We start from the raw sequence: 15,371 nt of genomic DNA, 5'->3' as shown, positions 1-15,371 counted from the left end.
TACGGCCAGCTCCGCAGTGTTAAGCATGATGACCAGTGTGTCACCTCCGGAAATGTCTGGATGAACAATAACCCGGAAAGCAGCGGCAAGCAGGGCAAATTCGAGCAATGGCCCACGGTGGATGGCACGGTGACCCTCCAGCCTTGCTGGAGGTCTCTGAAGTATTCGTCCGACTCGCGTTTGCTGCGCTTTCAATGGTTCAGCTTGTTCAACCCGGAGAGAAACTGTAAGACTCTCTCCCTTGATGCCTTTGCGACGGATGTGGATCTGGACGGTATCCAGGAGGAGCATGACGCTGTCTCCTTCTTCCCGCGCGAGAGTGACCTGCATAAGCGTGCTATTCGCCTCGTTACCGGCACGAAGAAAGGATCGCCTGCTCATGTGTGTGATCCTAGCATGTAATCATCAATTGATTTTTTTTTTTCGGGTTATTGTTGTAATTCCGAGTTGTTATACGAGACCGTTGGAAGTCATAGGCATTCGAAGCGCTATACACTCCAACTCCAGTTTGGATCGATCTGGAAGGAAAGAGCAGAGTTGTTGTTTCCTGAGTGAACATGCACATCCTGAGGCCCCTCTGCTCCGAGGAAATAACCCAGTTCACAACTTGAAAATGTGACCTTTGGTTGATGTTTATAGAAGGTATCGTACTTTTCATCCAGGGCATCGGTGAGAGAGGAGACATCATCGAAAGGATGAATAGTACGCCACGGTTGGCGACAGGAAAACCCCTTGCAAGACTTGAGAACCATGAGAAGTGCGTCGAGGCGGTGTACAACGCGGGGAATGGGGCGACCAAGATATGGACCCTTTTCGTGTGCCTTGTTCTTCAGTTGACCAGGATCTTGCTTCATATCGTAGAATTCCACCTCATTCGTGCACCATACGGAGTAATAAAGACTGTACGCTTTGCTTTCTAAACGTAGAGACTTGTAAGTATTGTTCAGCATCAAATCGGCATTGTTGTATTTGTCTTCAGGAGTACCGACGCCCCAAAATTCGACACCGACGTGTTCATGCTTCGCCTCACCTGTCGTATTAAACAAGTCCAGCGCACGCCCATCAAACGTAGAGCGTAGCGGGAGGTTTGCCAACGAAAGAATAGTAGGAGCAAGATCCGAGTGAGAGGAAACGCCCGACTGCACAGTACCTGAAGGGATTCCGGGCCCCCGGATGACGAATGGAACGCGAATGTCCTCTTCATAGCCGCATTCTTTACCTGGATGCAAGCGGTGCTGGCTAATATGGAAACCATTGTCGGAGCTAAACAGGAAATAGGTGTTGTTCAGCACACCCGTCTTGTCGAGCTTTTCGACTGTCGGTCAGCATTTGTACAGCGCTTCTTGCGTACCTAGGTTTTCCACGAGCTCATCCACTGCTTGCAACGCACGGAGACGGTTACGCTGGTAATCGTCATTCCATTCAATGACAGTGTTATTCAACTGAGGGAGCTTTGCAATCCAGTTGGCGCCACTTGGGTGGTCAGGGTTGAAATTGTCCGTGCGTGGGATTTTATAATCAGAGAAAAGATGGGCGTGACGTTTTGCGGAAGGAGGGGGAGACACCACCAATTTCTCATCAGGAGAAGACGGCGGCACCATGTTAGAGTGCGGTGATGCGGGAGCAGCTGTCAAGAAAAAGGGCCGAGAGGAATCTTGCAGTGCGTCCTCGAGGAACCCAGCGGACTTGTTTGCAATGAGATCGGTAGAATATTCACCGGCGTGATTAATAGGTGGTCCACCATTACGAGAAAAGGAGGAGTTGTAGTACTGGTACGTAAAAGGATCAAGTAGAAAGTCGGACCCATTAAACCCTTGCACGTACGGCTTGTTGTAGTTTTGGACAGTGTGGCCATTGTATAGCTTTCCAACGTAGTAGGTGTTGTACCCAGAATCCTGTAACCATTTTGCAAGATGATGTTTGTGGTAACCTTGCGCTGCCACCTTTGGGTATCCTCCAAAGGGGGGCGCGACATCTGTTACATTGGTATTGTGTGACAATTGGCCAGTCCAGATGTTGACGCGACTAGGACAGCAAATGGCAACTGGATGTCAATTTCAAAACATACTCGTGCAATAGTGATGGTTAAAAATTGTGCCTTGGTCAACCACAAGCTTTTGTAGCCTTGGCATGTAGTCAAAAGTGGACATATGCGAATCGAGATCATCGGTCAGTACAAATACAACATTTGGACGAGAGTGAGCCGATACCAAGCAAATGATGCCCAGGAAGAGTACAAGACTAGCACAGAGTCTCATTTGGAGAGAAGTGAGGAAAGGCTTGGAGTTGCCCGCCCGTCCAGCCTTCGCTACATGACGTGCTTGGCGCTGCTCCACACGATGCGATCGGAAATAAAGTGGCCTTAGCGGCGCCCGATCTGACCAATAAGCAACGACGCTAGGCAACGACAACGCTATGCCTCACCCCTTGCCTGCTGATCTAGGTGGCCTGGAGCTTCCTAGGCAAACGATATGGGACTCGAAGCAGGTTATTCCAGCCCCAAGAGAGGAAGTATTTACTTCGAGTTTCGGGCATGCCTATCCGTCTCCCCACTTGCTCGATTCGGGGTTGGGGACAATGGCAGTTTATGATATCCAGCCGCCTTCAGGACATGCAAAGAGAAATGTGCTTGTTATCCATGGCGTTTGTACTCCTGCAATAGGACAGCTACCTCTTATCAAGCACCTTCAGGCACTGCACCCTGATACGCACATTGTGGTCTTTGATCTGTGGGGACATGGTAGGTCAACGACCCCCCTTGTGCCTCATACGGCAAGTATCTTTGAGTTTCAGGTGCTACAAGTCCTTTCTTATATGCAGTGGACCAAAGCTCATATTGTGGGATACTCGTTTGGGGGCTCGATCGCTGTGCGCTTTGCGACGCACTATCCTTGGGCCGTATCAACGATGACACTTGTCGCACCAGCTGGGCTAGTGAATAAAGACACGTTTGGCTCGGAACTGAACCAACTCCTGGTCGACTCTACTGGTCGACAAGAAGAAGCGTTCGAGAAGGTATTGTCCTTTCTCGAGGGCGGACCGCTTGTCGTCCCTTCGGACTGGAAAGAACGAGTACAAAAGGGAGAAGTTGTTGCCGAGGCACTACGTCAGTGGGAATTGGATAAACATGCCGGTTATCGTCACAGCGTCCTAAGCATTTTCCGGGAAGGTAATATTTACGACTGCGAAGCCGCATTCAGTGCATACGTACAGTCTCCGGTGGAAAAGCTTGCTATTGTGGCAGAGTTTGATCCTATCTGCTACGAACATCAACTGAAGAACGTGGGTTTGGCCAATGTCAAGATCGTTCCTGACTCCGACCATGCCTTCATTCGGAGCATGCCGGAAAAAATCGCGCGCATTATTCTCGAATTTTGGACAGAGGTGTCTCGTGACATTTGAAAGCACGTCTACAGACTGGAATTGAAGAATAGGCACGAGGCGGCCTGGCGGAGGACCGGATGGGGACGTATGGGATTACTCCTCCCCAATGACCATTTTCAAAAATGGTTCCACATTACATAATTGGCACGTTTACATTTATTCGTAACTATGGTAGTATTGGTCGTAATCCATGACCTCGTACGTCACAGTGTCGACCCACATCTCACGGACAGAGGGGTTCGGTCTTAAACATGGCATGATCGAGGGTGCAATTAAGGCTTGTTCCACGGTATTCTTGTAGCTTTGCGGGGCCGTGTCAGAATCGCCGGTGTCATTTAAGTAAAAGACCTCAAACTGATCCTCGTACGTATGTCCAAAGAAGATGTGCGCAAGCGTATTGGGAGCAAAACAACTCAAGATCTGGTAGAACAGGCTCGAACGGGCGGTTAAGTGCATTCGAGCCGTCCCAATCCATTTCAAAGAGGGCTGAATACCTTGTGGAGAAAGTGAATTTGCTCGGACCTATGAACCTCCACTGTTCCTGTCTCGATGAGTTCGTCTCGATCGCTTACACAAATTACCTCGGACTAGGCCAATCATATACCGTCTTTTGGTCAACGTGATCATCTCCAACGGCGTTGACAATGTATTTCGACGGCTGTCCGTCGAAAAGCCGACGGACAGGAAACAGCCTAGGATAGCTCGGGTACTTTCCGAGCCGGTTGCCTAACATTGTGGCTTTTGGCTGCTTGCTGTTAACAAATACCACTTTGCATCCTGGAACTGGTATGCAATTGCACCTTGCCTTGCTAGCTCTCAGTTCTGTAGCCCACGCTACCAGGGTCACGTACAATTGGACACTGAGCAAGGTTTCAGATATTAACCCCGATGGACTTCATACTCGGTCAGTGCTCGGGATCAACGGTCAATGGCCGCCCGTACCTATCAATGTAAATTCGACCGACGAGCTCCGCATTCGTCTCAAGAACGGTCTTGGTAACGGATCGCCCACCACTTTGCATTCACACGGTATATTTTTTAACAACACCAACTATTTTGATGGTGCATCGATGATCACACAATGCCCTATTCCGGACGGTCAGGACATGACATACGAGATCCTCAATTCACCACGTTCTCCTCAGGAACAGTTCGGCAAGCAATGGGGCACTTACTGGATTCATTCACACTACCGTGGCCAGTATGCGGACGGATTCCGCATTCCCCTTGTAATTCACCACGTCGATTCGGACGGCGTGAAGAAGGAGACGCACCATTATGATGATGACTATACTGTCTCTTTAACGGATTGGTATCACCAATGGTACAATACGCTGAACCGGACAAAGCTCATGACGGTAACCAACCCGGCTGGAAAGGATCCAGTGCCAAAGTCGCATCTAATATACTTCCAACACACTCCCTGGAATAGGCCAGCAAGAGTACTTCCAGGATTTAACGAGAATGCTACTCTTCGGTTCGAGTTGGGGAAGACGTACCGTCTCCGCATCGCCAATATGGCTTCTTTTGCCAAGTTTCACTTTTGGATTGAGGGCCATCAAATGAAGATTATTGAAGTGGACGGTGTTGACACAGAGCCTTTTACTGTGGACCACTTTTCCATTTCGGTTGCTCAGCGCGTTTCTGTGTTGGTCAAGGCACGCACGGACTCGCATGCAAAGAACTGGAAAATTCATGCTGCAGCAGGACCCGATATGTATGCCTATCTTCCAGACGATCTTCAAATGAATGTCACGAGCCAAATCTCGTATGGCCATGATCTCGAGATGGGTGAGGGACGCAAACACCTGAATCAATTCCATGACTTTGATGAAACTCAACTGACACCTGTTGATGAGATTCCACTCTATGGCCTCACGGATCACTATACACAAAGTCACCGGCTGGACATTCTTTTCACTACTTTTAAGAATGGCATCAATTATGCTACCTTTAATAACAACACCTTTATCGCACCAATCGTACCAGCCGCACTGACAATGAAATCGGAGGGAGAACACGCTCTCGATCCCCGGTATTTTGGACCGAATGCGCATGCTATCACCGCCAAGCACTTGGACACTGTGGAGTTTGTCCTTTATAACTGGGGTGGTGCATCACACCCTTTCCATCTTCACGGAACCAACTTCCAAGTCGTATGGCGTCAAATAAACGTCACCTCACTAAACCCAAAAGACACACCACCTTTTAATCCTCACCAGTCCAATCCAATCCGTCGCGACACAGTGTCTGTTCCTCCTACGGGCGTCGTGGCCATTCGCTTTGTCTCAGACAACCCTGGCGCATGGTTTTTCCATTGCCATATCGAATGGCATTTAGCAGCTGGACTTGCACTGATAATGATCCAAGCTCCTGACGTCTATGCCGAAAAGTACAAAACAATCCCCTCAGAAATTTACGAACAATGCCACGCGCAAAACATGAAAACGTCAGGAAATGCTGGCGGGATTAAGAATTCTGTAACGAACTTTGGTAATCTACCGCAAGCACCACGCCTGAACCGTACGCACAAGGTTCATGCGTGAGTCATTACGTCATAGAGGATAGGAATTCAGTTTCTTGGTTGCCAAGTTGGTTCTTGGAAGACGCCCGCTCCAACTATGCCTTTTTGAATCAACGCCTGCTATTCGGGCAGATTATTTCATGTGGCATGAGCGATCAAAGTCAGCATGCTTGTTCAGACAAGGCTGTCGTATCAACAGCTCTCAACCCGAGTCATTTGCCACATCTCATTTTCCACATGCATAACTCCTAAAATCATTATACGTGATTGGGCCTCGTCATAAAAATTTGACCTGCTGCAGCTCTAGGGTCAAGTGCGGCCCTTAATATTCCAGTTCTTCTGAAACAGTCTTGGCACAACCTGCGATTATTGGACAATAGCACTAGAATGGTCAGGTTGGCAAGCACAAATTATCCGTAGTCGTGCTGTAGATGTGGCGCTGAATTCCTTGAGAGGCAGGTGGCAATACGGTCGTCACTTATAAGTACGTTGGCAATTTGTTGACCTGGTATACCACGTATTCGGTGAAGTACCACTGAGTCCAATGCCGATAAGGGGTTTGTGTCTTGAATGGCTGACGTAGTGAGCGAAAAGGCTATTGCAGGGCGAGCACGAAAGGCAGCCAAAGCAGAACGAAAAAAAGAGGAAAAGGCTGCCGCGGCAGAAGCGGAGGAGGAAGCAAAGTGGGAAGAAGGCGCAAAAGGCTGGACTGCGGCGGATGAGCGCAGACAAAAAGCCGACAAAAGATTAAGAAAGAAGAATGAGCTGGCTCAAATTACTTTGCAAGATGAGAAAAAAGTGTCAGAGCCAATCAAAACATCGGCACCGTTTGGACCTCACTACCACAATTTTGTTTCCTCCTGCGGGGACTGTCGCGAAATCGAGTACCAGCTGGACAAACATATTGTAACTTTGAAGGCCATGTCATTCAACGAGGCAATGGAGACCTTGAATTCATTTCCGGATCGTACTTGGTATATTTTTGGCAAGATTCCTTTTGAGCATAAATTGGAGCGAGCCTACCAAAGCTTCCTAGAGCATGAGAATGAAAAGCCTCAAAAAAACAACCCAAACTTGGCGCCTTGGAAACAGGATCGCATATTATGGAGGGCGTTTGAAAAGGCGGTTTGTAATCCTGCAAATGAAGGGCTCCCCTCTGCTACGGCCCAGAAAGAAGAAAAGTTGAAAATGCTTGAAGATATGAAGAATTCGCTCTCGTACAGGACCATATACCCAGGGATGCGAATTGGTAAGAAGTACCGATCTTTGGGGTTGTGGCATGGATAGAATCTCATACATAACCTTATTGTTAATCTATGCCCACTGTATCACCCACCTTGGAAATTTACTTAGTATTTTCCGGCACCGTTTTGTAAACAAGGGCAGTTTTGAATGCATTAACCGCATTTTAGCACCTTGCTCTTGGCCAGCACTGGTTGCTTGGAAGAATGAACAATGAAGATTTTTATCGGATCCGAACCTTTGCTGATTCAGGTGGCTATAAGAACAAGTGTTCGTCCATATTCAAATTACCGTCTATTGATCACCGCCTGTTAATCGACGCTGCTTTGCGTGGTATAGATTGGGGCCGGATGATGTCGGAATATGTTGACGCCATCCTAGGAAAGTTCGGCAGTTTTGCGGACGATTGGTATTTTCTATTTGCACCAGAGGAGGACCAAATTGAAGTGAGTCAACCAGGTGTCGGAAAAGACGATGAATGGACAAATGAGTTCATGAGAATACAAAATATTGTTTTAAGGAAGATGAAAATATATGCTTCAAGTCACTATTTGTTCTATCCACTAACCTGGAAAGAGTTCAATTGCATTATAGAGACAGGTGGTCGCAGTCGCAGAGGGTTTTGTTCGTGCCTCAACAGATCATACGAAAAGATAACCGATGATGACGCAAATAAAGCGAAGCAAGACGGTGGATATGCTCCTCTTCCTCTGTATGGGAAGTTGTCGGATTTGAAATTTGAAACACGGTTTTACTGGGAACGAGAATATTTTAAACTCGACGACTGGATTGCACTACACAGAAACGGGAAATATGTACTCCCTGGAAAGTTAATCAACTTTCAAGACCTAAAATACGCTGATGAACAAGATATAGGAATAGCAGAAAAGTAAGCCAAATACTATGGCGTTGGATGATATTTGAAATTATTGCTAGTCCTAGAATCTTTGCTTAGGCGTCAAGTAGAAGTCTGTTGATCGCATTTCATTTTCATCGCCACAGTATTGTAGCACAGCTGAATCCCGGGCGGTCACGTCTATGATTAATGCCTCGCGCTCATTCTAGTACGATGCTGAATTAATTGCTCTACGTCCGTTATTTACACTTGCCTTTCGGGCAAACTAAACACCTTAGCGCCCAGTGCAAGCTATATGCAAACCTGCCGTAGACCATCTTATGAGAATGCCTCAATCTGAGTCATTTGCCACACCTTGGCTTGTGCATACATAAATTCAAAATAGGCTAGCGTAATTGGTCGCTCGAAGAAAAAGCCTGATGCACCTCTAGGGTCAAATTCGCCCTTAATATTGTATCACATTTGAAATAGTCTTGGCATAACGAGCGATTGTTGGACATTGCAGGGATTGCTAGTGCTGGGAGTACAGATTATCCATGCTTTTGCAACGGGTATGTAGTATAAACCGACATCCTCATCCAGTTTTCCCTTGTTACATAATAAGCCACAGTCTGCCAAACCATTGATGCATTTATTCTGACCCCATTTCACTTGGGCGTATCAAATGAACTAGCGAGGTCATGGATCAAACTACTTCGTACGAAAGTGAGCATCAGAGAAAGCTTCACACCACGCGATATCTGGAGAGCTAATCAAAAACAGGCCCCTTCGGATTGTACTGCAGATGCGCGCAAGAATGGATAAATTATTATTCAATCTTGGCATATGGTAGGCTAGATTCAAGGGCTAATTGCGACCAAGTTCCTCCGAGTGGCGTTGCATAGGAACAATTCGCCCTATTTTTTCTTTTAGCGGTGTGGCGCAGATGTTTCCATGCTGCGTTGCTGAAACTATTTAAGAGCGCCACTTCACCTCACTTACTACATGCTCAAATCTACTTTAGAATGAAACTGGCCGAGGCCCTAGCAGAGCGCGCCGATGCGCAAAGAAAATATGAAAACATTACATTGCGACTTTATCGAGTTGCCCGAGTACAAGAGGGCGACGAGCCTGCAGAAAGTCCCAAAGAACTACTCGCAGAGGGCAACAAGGTCCTCGATCGCCTGATCTTGCTTATTCGGCGGATCAATAAGACGAACTCGAGTACTAAGTTTGGTGACATTGGTGACGAATATTCACTTGCTGATGCAATTGCATTGAGGGACATGGTGATGAAGCGGAAAGAGCTCTACTCAGAGTTAGCCGACGAAGCCAACACGACGCAAGACCGCTACAGACGCAATGAGTTACGGTACATCAGTACAGTAAATATCAAGGAAGTTCAGGCGCAAGTGGACCAGCTGGGAGCGGAGTACAGAGTGCTTGATACCAATATCCAAAAACGGAACTGGGAGACGGATCTGTTGTAAAGGCAAAGACGGTAACCGGAAACCACACTAGCGTACACAAACTGAGACCGGACAGTGTAAGCCGGTCATATGAGCAGCAGAGGTCTTGGGGCAGGACACCGCCGATTTTGGCCACAGTGCAGCCCAGATTGCTTACAATAACCACAGGGTATTGTCTATCGTGTACTACCACGTGTAGGAGTGTGGCCCCGGTGAGGGCGGGTCAGGGGTTATACACCTTTATAACTTTACTATTTTCCAAATCTATCCTGCAAATAGAGCATGACAAGGATGCGCTCCACCAATGCCATTCAAAAGACTCGAGGCGAGAACTGTTTCTGTAAATGAAGCATTGGACGAATGCCATACTTTGACAATATGGTTTGTGTAATATGATTTATTATAGCCTTAGCTAGAGGCCCATAGTATCATCGTACTCTATATTGCTTTGGAAAATATGCAGAGATCGGCCCTATGGACGCCAAGGTATGAGAGCTCAAAGTCGATCGCATAGCTCACGATCGTGCGAACGCATCTAAGGAAGATTGTGGTTCAATAAAGTCTCTTCACCTATGTTCATACCCAATAAGATCAATTTACGACATCCACTTAGCACCATACAGCCTAGATGCGATGGCCACTGAAGTACACCGTATAAAATGCGGGCAATCTGAGTCATTTGCCACCTGCAAGCAGAACGCGCACGGACCAGAACAAATCACCACACGAGATTGGGCCGAGTGGAGGAAATTTGAAACTCGCACTGGTCTGAGGAAAAGAAAACTGTACTTGAACAAAGGTGAACAAATCAGGAACGGACCTCTTCAGGTGTGCTGCATGCAAGCGTAAGAGAGAAAATTTTGCCCCTTTCTTGGCGAGTAGCAGGCTAGATTTCAGGGCCAGCTGCAGGCACTGCACACCGTTTGTGGCGTTGAATCACAATCCTTTACACAGTCTTGAGTCACTGTGGCGTGGATGACTCGATGATAGTTCGCGCTAAACCTATATTAACGCGCCATCTCACCTCCCTTCCCTTCATACACAGGGCGATCTTACAATGAAGCTAGCAGAGGCCCTAGCAGAGCGCGCTGAGGCGCAGCGGCAATATGAGCAACTCCAGCAACGTATTCTTCGAGTCGCCCGTGTGCAAGAGGGCGATGAGCCTGCAGAGGACCCCGAGGAGCTTCTCACCGAGGCCAACAAGGTTCTCGACCGCCTGGACCTACTCATCCGGCGCATCAACAAGACGAACACCGAGACCAAGTTTGACGAGAAGTACTCGCTTACTGATGCCATCGCCTTCAGGGACATGGCTCTGAAGCGGAGAAAGCTCTACTCGGATCTCGCCACTAGGGCCAGCACGTCACAGGACCGCTACACGCGCACCGAGGTGCGCTACGTTAGCACGGTAAAGGTCAAGGACATGCAAGCAAGAGTCGACCAGCTCGCAAAGGAGTACAGAGAGCTGGACACCAAGATCCAACGACTGAACTGGGAGGCTGATCTGTTGTAAAGGCGAAGACGGTAATCGGAAGTCACACTAGCGTACACAAGCTGCGTCCGGGCAGCTTAATCCCGGACACCCCATCTTAGCAGAGCATCCTGGGGCAGGATGACCGCCGCAATTGGCCAACAGTGCAGCCCAGATTGTGTACAACTGCACGGGGTATTTTTCATTGTGTACTACCATGTGTAGGAGTGTGACTCCGATGAGGGTGGGCTAGGGGTTATTCACCTTTACAACTTTTTAAAAATTTGCGCAAATATGTCATGTCAAGATTTGCTCTACTAATTTTACTCAAGAATTCAGGCCTGGATTGCTTCATCAAGTCATCCCCTGTATTCACAACGTGAGTTGTACAATAGAAGCCATTATACTCATAGTTGCATGTTCAACTCATCATACCCTATCATTTGACCATGAAGACCAATGGGAAGAATGGCGGCCTAGTACACAAGGTGTGTCAAGGCGCGGGGTTCCAAAGTCCTTAGTGATGATCGCATATTCGCTTCATTGCTCGGGGTGGAATATAATGATCGCCCGGCCTGAGCATAACAGGTGGAGGCTGCATGAAAAGGGCCAAATTAGGCCAAAATCACATTAACGAGGATGCGGCATTTAGAATTCTATGGAGGACTAGTTTTGATATATTATTGAATTGACAAACTTCCGTACTGTACAAGAAAGGGTAAGAGCAGCAAGAAAAGCCATTGCAATGCACAGTGCTTGCGACCCAATCCACCCCTTATTATCGGTCCGCGTAGCACCAATCCTTTCTACAATTGGTGGTGCGGCAAGCTTGCCCAAAGCGACTGTAGCTCCATACCATGGTGTGAGGACAGCTCGAAGCTTTACTGGAAGGCTTTTTGAGTATAGTGATGGTAATGACGCAGCTTGTATGTTGTAAGCAATCATCGTTACTGCGCAACCAATTAAGAAGCATGCAACTGAACCAGCAATTCCGCTGCGCATTGACTTTTCCTTGTCCAATATAGCGAGGCCAATAATGACCAATATTGCACCAAGAATTGTGGTGCAAAATGATAGCACTGAAAGGAGGAGCTCTGGTACAAGGGTTTGAGCAAGCGAATATGGCTTGTTCTTGGTTTGAAGTTCTGTATCTTTCAGTTGTACTAGGCTTTGAGCTGGAAACCATTCTTTCGTATGCTTTCCAATGGTTTTGCGCATCGTTTCCGTGAAAATGCTTCCAATAAGTGCGACTAAGAATACAGCAGCTTGTAACCCGGATATGAGGGTTAAACCAAGTCCCCAGTGATCAGGAGAGCGCATAAGGTCAGACATTAGATACAGTACGTCCGCCATGAGAAATGATGAGATGAACAGCAAAGAAAGCCCAAGCAGCGGAATTAGCCAAACCAATCTTCCTCCCTGGAACATTGCATCCTGGTGACTGCATAGTACTTTCAGGAAATTCAATTGGTTTGCCTGCTTATCTTGTACAGCGATCGCAGTTATGATGGCAATACACAGTGAAATACCGGACGATACAAATGTAGGGGCGTTGTTCCCGCTCACCTCAAAGTTGCCAATCATGAAGGTGAATGTTGTTAGTGCGAGACTCAAAATTGGTCCAACAACAAGTGCAATCCCAGCAAAAGTTCGGTAATTAGAAAGTGCTTTTAGTCTTTCCTCGGTGCTTGATGAGACAACAATATATGTCATTGATAAAGATGACGATCCGCTCGCTAGACCAGAAAGCATTCTGCCCCCGATCATTGCCCAGACATTGCCGATAGCATGGGTACCAGCACATGAATATATAAAGTTCCCAATGGAAGAGCACATGATGAAAAAGACCATGGGCCATTTCAATGAACATCCGAAGTATGCCACTGTAGGGCCCACCAGGATGGACACCAAGAACTGGATGGCTGCGGGCAATAGCTGGGTGACGCTGAGATAGTAATGTGCATCTGAAGGCGTGACCAGAGTGGAAATATACGAAAAAGCTGTTGGCAGCCATAGTGTACTGTCAATACCGAACTGAACAGCAATGAGGTAGACGAAAAAGAAGCGCTTCAGCAATGAGGATTGCGATTCCTTTGTTTGCTCGTGTTTATAGGAAACATTCTGGTCTTGGATATATTGCGATGGTTTTGGGCCTGGACCCATCCTCATAAGCGGAGTGTGTTTGATGGCCTCTTGATTTGGACCAAGTATGCACACCTATATGTATGATCAAGTTCCCATCGCAATGTTAAACGCATGGGCCACATGACGTCACGAGTACCTCATATCTATATTTAAACGTGGTTTTAATTCCGTAATGTTCACGGGAGTAAGTCTTAAAAAGCAAATCTCCGCGGATTTAAGACAGCTGTAGATTGGGCTCTCGATCATATGGTATGGAGTTTAGCTTCGTATTCTATAACCTTCATTGGAGGTATTCCGAGGGGTTCAATTCAGAGCGGACTTTGGCCGTTCGACCAGCAGCATAACCACATTTTTAAAGTTGCCTTGGAATATTGGACACTGTTATGAATGCGATTGCTACTTGGGCAAACTCCTGTCACCAAAACACAGGGCCATCATTTGCGTCCGGGACAAACCAAATATTCACCGCCTAACACGGACTATATGCAGGCCTACTGAAGACCATCTCATGAAAATCCTCCATTCTGAGTCATTTCCAACATCTTGGCTTGTGCGTGCATAAATCCAGAATTGGCACATGTAATTGGCCATTCATTAGCGTGGCGCAGTGTAGGGTCAAATTCGCCCTTAATATTGCATCTCTTCTCAAACAGTCTTGGCACGGCGAGAGATCATTGGACTACGCCACAGGGATCTATGTAGTTGAGCTAATTATCCGTAGTCGTGCAGTGGCTGTGGCGTTGCAATCCACAGGAGGCAGGTGGCAACACAATCGACCCATATATCATCGGCAACTAGCAGATCAGGTATTCTACTTGTTAAACAATTGCCGAGTCCTTGTAGCTGTCTCTTGAAGTATGCGGATCAAAGGTGTGTACCTGAATTGACTGATGTAGTAAGCGAAAAGGCTCTTGCTGGACGGGCAAGGAAAGCAGCCCGAGCCGAGCAAAAAGAGGCGGAGGAAGCAGCCGCATTGGAAGCCGAAGAGGAAGCTAAGTGGCAACAAGGTGCAAAAGGCAAGACTGCGACAGATGAGCGCAGAGAAAGAAGAGAAAGAAGGCTGAAGAAGAAGAAGGAGTTAGCTCAAATCACGTCGCAAGATGAGAAAGACACGCTAGAACCAACCAAAACATTCGGGCCGTTTGGACCTCGCTATCACAGCTTTGCTTCCTCCTGTGCTCCCCGCGATGTCAAGGACCAACTGGAGATACATGCTGTAACATTGAGGGCTTTGACATTCCATGAGGCAGTGGTTAATTTAAAATCACTTCCAGAACATATTTGGACTACATTAACGTGGCCTTTGAAGTTTGAATGCGCATTGGAAAAGGCATATAAAAGCTTTGTCGAGGAACAGATGGAAGGGCTCGAGAGACAATACTCAAAATTATCTCCGTGGAAACAAGACCGGATCTTATGGAGGATGTTTGAAAAGGCGGACTGTAACCCTGCAAACACGGGGCTTCCCTCTGCTACCGCTTCAAAAGAAGAGAAACTACAAATGATTGAAAATATGAAAAGATCAGCGTCGTATAGGACCATTTACCCGGGGATGCGGATAAGCAAACCGTATCGAGCATGGGGCTGGGGCTGGTGGGGGTACGATTATAGAAATTTGTTATAGCTAACGTCGGACTCTGTAATAACGCCTTGCGCATTTCGCTAGAGTTCTTATGCACAATGGAAGTGGGAAGTGGGAAGTCGTAAGGATGTCGGATTAGGATGTCGGATTAGGATGTCGGATTAGGATGTCGGATTAGGATGTCGGATTAGGATGTCGGATTAGGATGTCGGATTAGGATGTCGGATTAGGATGTCGGATTAGGATGTCGGATTAGGATGGGATTAGGATTAGGATTAGGATGTCGGATTAGGATGTCGGATTAGGATGTCGGATTAGGATGTCGGATTAGGATTAGGATTAGGATTAGGATTAGGATTAGGATTAGGATTAGGATTAGGATTAGGATTAGGATTAGGATTAGGATTAGGATTAGGATTAGGATTAGGATTAGGATTAGGATTAGGATTAGGATTAGGATTAGGATTAGGATTAGGATTAGGATTAGGATTAGGATTAGGATTAGGATTAGGATTAGGATTAGGATTAGGATTAGGATTAGGATTAGGATTAGGATTAGGATTAGGATTAGGATTAGGATTAGGATTAGGATTAGGATTAGGATTAGGATTAGGATTAGGATTAGGATTAGGATTAGGATTAGGATTAGGATTAGGATTAGGATTAGGATTAGGATTAGGATTAGGATTAGGATTAGGATTAGGATTAGGATTAGGATT

The 15,371-nt window shown here is 46.9% G+C and overlaps 1 protein-coding gene across 1 annotated transcript; it reads left to right on the top strand.

Moving 5' to 3' along the window:
- Positions 1-10,511: 10,511 nt before the first annotated feature.
- On the top strand, positions 10,512-10,967 carry MJAP1_002370 (uncharacterized protein; the record flags this gene model as incomplete). Its single annotated transcript, XM_060266307.1, has 1 exon — positions 10,512-10,967. One exon carries the CDS (start codon positions 10,512-10,514, stop codon positions 10,965-10,967), a length of 456 nt encoding a protein of 151 aa, XP_060122290.1.
- Positions 10,968-15,371: the final 4,404 nt, after the last annotated feature.

The sequence above is a fragment of the Malassezia japonica genome, chromosome 4, assembly GCF_029542785.1.
Source record: "Malassezia japonica chromosome 4, complete sequence".
In the NCBI taxonomy this organism is placed as follows: domain Eukaryota; kingdom Fungi; phylum Basidiomycota; class Malasseziomycetes; order Malasseziales; family Malasseziaceae; genus Malassezia; species Malassezia japonica.
The sequence above is the reverse complement of the archived record's forward strand: the minus strand, read 5'-3'. Positions and strand labels throughout refer to the sequence as shown.